This window comes from Oncorhynchus mykiss, chromosome 2 (assembly GCF_013265735.2).
Source record: "Oncorhynchus mykiss isolate Arlee chromosome 2, USDA_OmykA_1.1, whole genome shotgun sequence".
Classification (NCBI taxonomy): Eukaryota; Metazoa; Chordata; class Actinopteri; order Salmoniformes; family Salmonidae; genus Oncorhynchus; species Oncorhynchus mykiss.
The window spans coordinates 77775275-77781274 of NC_048566.1; the positions used below are offsets into that span (position 1 = coordinate 77775275).

Below are 6000 nucleotides of genomic sequence, written 5' to 3' on the forward strand. Positions count from 1 at the left end.
TTTACATTGTCCAATCTTTGAAGAATCCATGAGCATCTATTTTTCTCAACCTCATCGCGAAATGTGTAAAATAGCATGAGATTAGCTATAAAACTGCATTTTATCTCTCTGGCCTTGCTTGGACCTTGCTGGGGGTTCCCACGAAACTGCGCCGTGACTGGCTTAAATCCAATCCGTTTTTCATATTGGACATACATATTAGAAGATACAAATTACACGCGGCAGGTAGCCTAGTGGTTAGAGCGTTGGGCCAGTAAAGATCTGTCATTCTGCCCCTGAGTAAGGCAGTTAACCCACTGTTCCCCGGGCGCCGAAGACTTGGATGTTGATTATGGCAGCCCCTGCACCTCTCTGATTCAGAGCGGTTGGGCTGAATGCGGAAGACACATTTCAGATGCATTCAGTTGTACAACTGACGAGGTATCCCCCTTTCCTTTCCATACATAAATATAGCCCTGTACAGGAAAAACTATCCATTGTTTGTGTTCATAAAATCAAGATCCAGTCTGCCCTTTTGAACTGTCGCCTTAACTCTCTGCGGACTGAATAATTCAGGACTATATGTTAATTACAAAACAATAAATTTACTATTTTAGTTTACTATTTTCTTGCTTCCAGTGTGCACTCTGGAACCAGACTTGCACTCTTGGTTTGCCCAATAATGAAAAACAGCTTCTATCACAAGGCCATCAGACTGTTAAACAGCCATCACTAACACAGAGAAACTGCTTCCTACATACATACTCAAAATCATTGGCCACTTTAATTCATTGATCACTAGTCACTTAAATAATGCCACTTTAAAAATAATGTTTACGTATCTTACATTACTCATCTCATATGTATATATTGTGTTTTATACCATCTATTGCATCTTGCCTATGCCGCTCGGTCATCGCTCATCCATATATGTACACATTCTTATTCCAGCCCTTTAGATTTGTGTGTATTAGGTAGTTGTTGTGGAATTGTTAGATGACATATAATTTGAAACTTCTGTGTTACTGTTGATGATCAATTTCACGAAAAGTATTTAATTAATTTACTTCATCATGATATTTGTTATGAATAAATCATGCTTTTTACCAAATTGCGTCTCTCTTGACTTTTTGAATAAACCGATTGTTTGTTTGTAGAATGAGCAGCAATGCTCTTCGTAATGTATAGTCTGTGGATTTGGAAACTAGAAGCACCCCCCATTAACTGCGACACAACATACAGAAAATTGTGTACAGTGCAATATGTAATATGTCCAATATGAAAACAGATTGGATTTAAGCTGATAAGCCACTCTTTAAGGGCCGCAGAATGAGCAGCAACACTCATTGGGATGTAAAATCTGTGGATGTGGAATCTAGAAGTGCTTCTGAGTAGAACACTGAGACACATGTATGGTGCAATAAATGATAGGCGTACACTAGAGGAGGCTGCTGAGGGGAGGACTGCTCATAATAATGCCTGGAACGACTGGATGGATGAATGGAATGGAAACCATGTGTTTGATGTTGTTGATACCTTTCCACCTATTCTGCTCGAGCCATTACCACGTGCCCGTCCTCCCCAATTAAGGTGCCACCAACCTCCTGTGGCGTACACACACAAAAACATTGTTAACCATGTAGGTTTGAAATTTTAAAAAAAAATCTGCAAATAAATCAAATAATATTTCATAGAAATACGTTTAATTCGTTTTTCTATGAAAAATATATCGATAATTGTGCACATTTTCCTTAATATTCGCCCAAATGATTCACTTACAAAGTTTACAGGACGGGACTCTTATTCTGAAGGATTCCAAAAATCCGTGACCCAGAAGTACTTAGTTATTCTTGCCTGCTTCACAGCGGTATCACTGAGGAAGAAAGAACAGAAGGCGACAGGAGTGAAGAAAGGAATCTGCCTGCTGGACAACAACAACATTGACAGCACCTTCAAATATGGTACAAAAAATATAATTAATAATTTTAACATGACATGTTTTGCCTCATGTAAAGTGTTTAATAATAGTTATGTAAAGGGTAGATACGTGACGGCAACAACAGCAAATATCCATTATCAACCATCCCACTTTACTTAAGCTTGCTAGCTAACGTTATGCTAGCTCTCGAAAACCCTTCCTAACGGGGTTTCAGCGGTTACGTTCGCCCGCATTTAGCTCCATGTGAACCACAATTCCGACGCTGTGTTTAAATGTTTAGGAAAGGCAATCATCGATTTCAAACCTGTTTTCGAAACATATTATGATATTCCCCTTATCTTTTATATCAGGAAGAGTCTTTCAAATAAAAATCATAGCTATAGTTAAAATCTAATTTTATTTATCACATGCGCCGAATATAAGAGGATGCCTTACAGTGAAATGCTTACTTACAAGCCCCTTAACAATGCTTTAAGAAGTTAAGTAAAACGTAGATAAGTAAAATAAATAAATAAAAGTAACAAATAATTCAACAGTAGCAGTAAGAATATGAATAGCGAGGCTATATAGGGGGTTACCAGTACAATGTGCGGGGCACCGGTTAGTCGAGGTAATTGAGGTAATATGTAGAGTTAAAGTGACTATGCATAGATAATAATCAGAGAGTAGCAGCAGTGTAAGAGGGGTCTGGATAGCCCTTTGATGAGCTGTTCAGAAGTCTTATGGCTTGGGGGTAGAAGCCTTTTGGACCTAGACTTGGCGCTCCGGTACTGCTTGCCGTGCGGTAACAGAGAGAACAGTCTATGACTGGGGTGGCTGGAGTCTTTGACAATTTTTAGGGCCTTCCTCTGACACCGCCTGGTATAGAGGTCCTGGATGGCGGGAGGCTTGGCCCCAGTGATGTACTGGGCCGTACGCACTACCCTCTAGCTTTTGAGGATCTGAGGATCCATGCCAAATCTTTTCAGTCTCCTGAGGGGGAATAGGCTTTGCGTGCCTTTGTCGTAGTGTGTTTGGACCATGATAGTTTGTTGATGTGGACATCAAGGAACTTGAAGTTCTCCACCTGCTCCACTGCAGCCCTGTCGATGAGAATGGGGGCGTGTTCTGTCCTCCTTTTCCTTTTTCTATTTTTTAAAATGACATTTTTACCCCCCTTTTCTTCCCAATTTCGTGGTATCCAATTGTTAGTAATTACTATCTTGTCTCATCGCTACAACTCCCATACGGGCTCGGGAGAGACGAAGGTCGAAAGCTATGCGTCCTCCGAAACACAACCCAACCACTGCTTCTTAACACAGCGCGCCTCCAACCCGGAAGCCAGCCGCACCAATGTGTCGGAGGAAACACCATGCACCTGGCTACCTTGGTTAGCATGCACTGCGCCAGGCCCGCCACAGGAGTCGCTGGTGCGCGATGAGACAAGGATATCCCTACCGGCCAAACCCTCCCTAACCCGGACGACGCTAGGCCAATTGTGCGTCGCCCCACGGCCTCCCCGGTCGCGGCCGGCTGTGACAGAGCCTGGGCGCAAACCCAGAGTCTCTGGTGGCGCAGTGGTCTAGGACACTTTTCCAGTAGTCCACAATCATCTCCTTTGTCTTGATCACGTTGAGGGAGAGGTTGTTGTCCTGGCACCACACGACCAGGTATCTGACCTCCTCCTTATAGGCTGTCTCATCGTTGTTGGTGATCAGACCTACCACTTGTGTCATCGGCAAACTTGATAATGGTGTTGGCATCGTGCCTGGCCATGCAGTCAGGAAGTACAGGAGGAGACTGAGCACACACCCCTGAGGGTCCCTGTGTTGATGATCAGTGTGGCAGATGTGTTACCTACCCTTACCACCTGGGGGCGGCCTGTCAGGAAGTCCAGGATCCAGTTGCAGAGTTTAGTGCCAGGGTCCTTAGCTTAGTGGTGAGCTTTGAGGGCACTATGGTGTTGGAACGATGAGCTGTAGTCAATGAATAGTATTCTCACATAGGTGTTCCTTTAGTCCAGGTGGGAAAGGGCAGTGTTGAGTGCAATAGATATGGCATCATCTGTGGATCTGTTGGGGCGGTATACACATTGGAGTGGGTCTAGGGTTTCTGGGATAATGGTGTTGATGTGAGCCATGACCAGCCTTTCAAAGCACTTCATGGCTACAGATGTGAGTGCTACGGGTCGGTAGTCATTTAGGCAGGTTACCTTGGGCAGTTTTGTAGCAGTTTTGCGCAGATCCACAATTTGTGTGGCTCCAGTTGACGAACTACACTTACACACAGGTGTTCGGAGCATGCTAGATACAGTAGCCAATTATCACAGTTGGCCGACTATGTCTTCCGTCTGTTTTCCATCAACCAGTGATGTTACATGTGGATATGGCCATGTGGGAACACTAACCCTATAAAGGTGTGTAGCAATTTAAGCTTTTGTTTTTTGTAAATATATTTATTTCTGAAGATATATTGCTTATATTTCCAAAAACATACCGCAAGCGAGGCATGTTAATGTTTAGAGCAAGCTTCAAGCCTCTTAACAAAACTTCCCCAGTCAGAAGATACTATCATCAATAGTCGCTAAAGTGGTTAGCTTCTATGAATGCGGTAACATTTATGCTAACTGTTGACTGTCTTGAGGGTCTTGGTCAGATGAGCGTGCTAAAGCTGCTTGCTAAAGCATAAAGATTTCGTGCTGTTTTATTTTCTCCCCTAAACAGGCAGAAGTTGAGGAGACACTAAAGAGAATTCAAACTCACAAAGGTGTAATTGGAACAATAGTTGTTAATGCCGAGGGTAAGCAATACAATCCCATGCCTACATTCTCTTATAGGAGCTGTACCTATAGCCACAAATATGTGGAGACAATTTTACACTTTAGACATACAATTTGAATATATCTAGCAGGCTAACTAATCAGTACTACTCTCATCACCTCTACTAAAGTTGATGCTATGTGTTGGTCATTCTCAGGTATCCCAATCAGAACTACCTTAGACAACTCCACTACGGTGCAGTATGCTGGTCTGCTGCACCAGCTCACTATGAAAGCCAGGAGCACAGTCCGAGACCTCGACCCTCAGAACGACTTGACCTTCCTCCGCATCCGCTCCAAGAAGCATGAGATCATGGTGGCACCTGGTGAGTGAAGCAGAGGTGTTTGGGCCTCCCTCGAGAACCTGAACCACATGTGAACATCAATATATCTGACACATCGATATTGTGCGGTTAATTTATGAACTATTTCATTAATTGTTTAAGGTAAAGTTAATGAAACAATTACATTTAATAAAACACATTCAGTGAACTGTAATGAGACACATTCAGTGGTTTTACAGTTTGTTTTCTCCTCTCTTCCAGACAAGGAGTATCTATTGATAGTCATCCAGAACCCCAGTGAATAGCCCCAGGATGTTCCTGTGAGAGTCAGGCTATAGCTCCTCACACACTGATCTTTCTCAAGAATATATGTTTTGTTTAACTGAACCACACTTTTTGCTTTCTTTGTATTTTCTTTGTCTACTTTTGAAACTCTGCAATATGATGCCTTACTCTATATACTAATTATCTTTCTTAGCCATTGTTGTCAATTCAAAACAATAAACAAGGATGTCATAACAATTGTATGTCTGGATGTCCTTTTTTTCCTGTTTCCGATGTCCACACCTGTATGATATGATTAAAAAATATATATGTATATACAGTGCCTTGCGAAAGTATTCGGCCCCCTTGAACTTTGCGACCTTTTGCCACATTTCAGGCTTCAAACATAAAGATATAAAACTGTATTTTTTTGTGAAGAATCAACAAGTGGGACACAATCATGAAGTGGAACGACATTTATTGGATATTTCAAACTTTTTTAACAAATCAAAAACTGAAAAATTGGGCGTGCAAAATTATTCAGCCCCCTTAAGTTAATACTTTGTAGCGCCACCTTTTGCTGTGATTACAGCTGTAAGTCGCTTGGGGTATGTCTCTCAGTTTTGCACATCGAGAGACTGACATTTTTTCCCATTCCTCCTTGCAAAACAGCTCGAGCTCAGTGAGGTTGGATGGAGAGCATTTGTGAACAGCAGTTTTCAGTTCTTTCCACAGAT

At 42.2% G+C, this 6000-nt stretch overlaps 1 protein-coding gene across 1 annotated transcript; it reads left to right on the forward strand.

Moving 5' to 3' along the window:
• The first annotated feature begins 1791 nt into the window (after positions 1 to 1791).
• Positions 1792 to 5521, forward strand: LOC110496763 (dynein light chain roadblock-type 2). Its single transcript, XM_021572799.2, has 4 exons — positions 1792 to 1940; positions 4621 to 4696; positions 4874 to 5041; positions 5261 to 5521. Exons 1-4 carry the CDS (start codon positions 1938 to 1940, stop codon positions 5302 to 5304), a joined length of 291 nt encoding a protein of 96 aa, XP_021428474.1. The 5' UTR covers positions 1792 to 1937; the 3' UTR covers positions 5305 to 5521.
• The last annotated feature ends 479 nt before the right edge of the window (positions 5522 to 6000 follow it).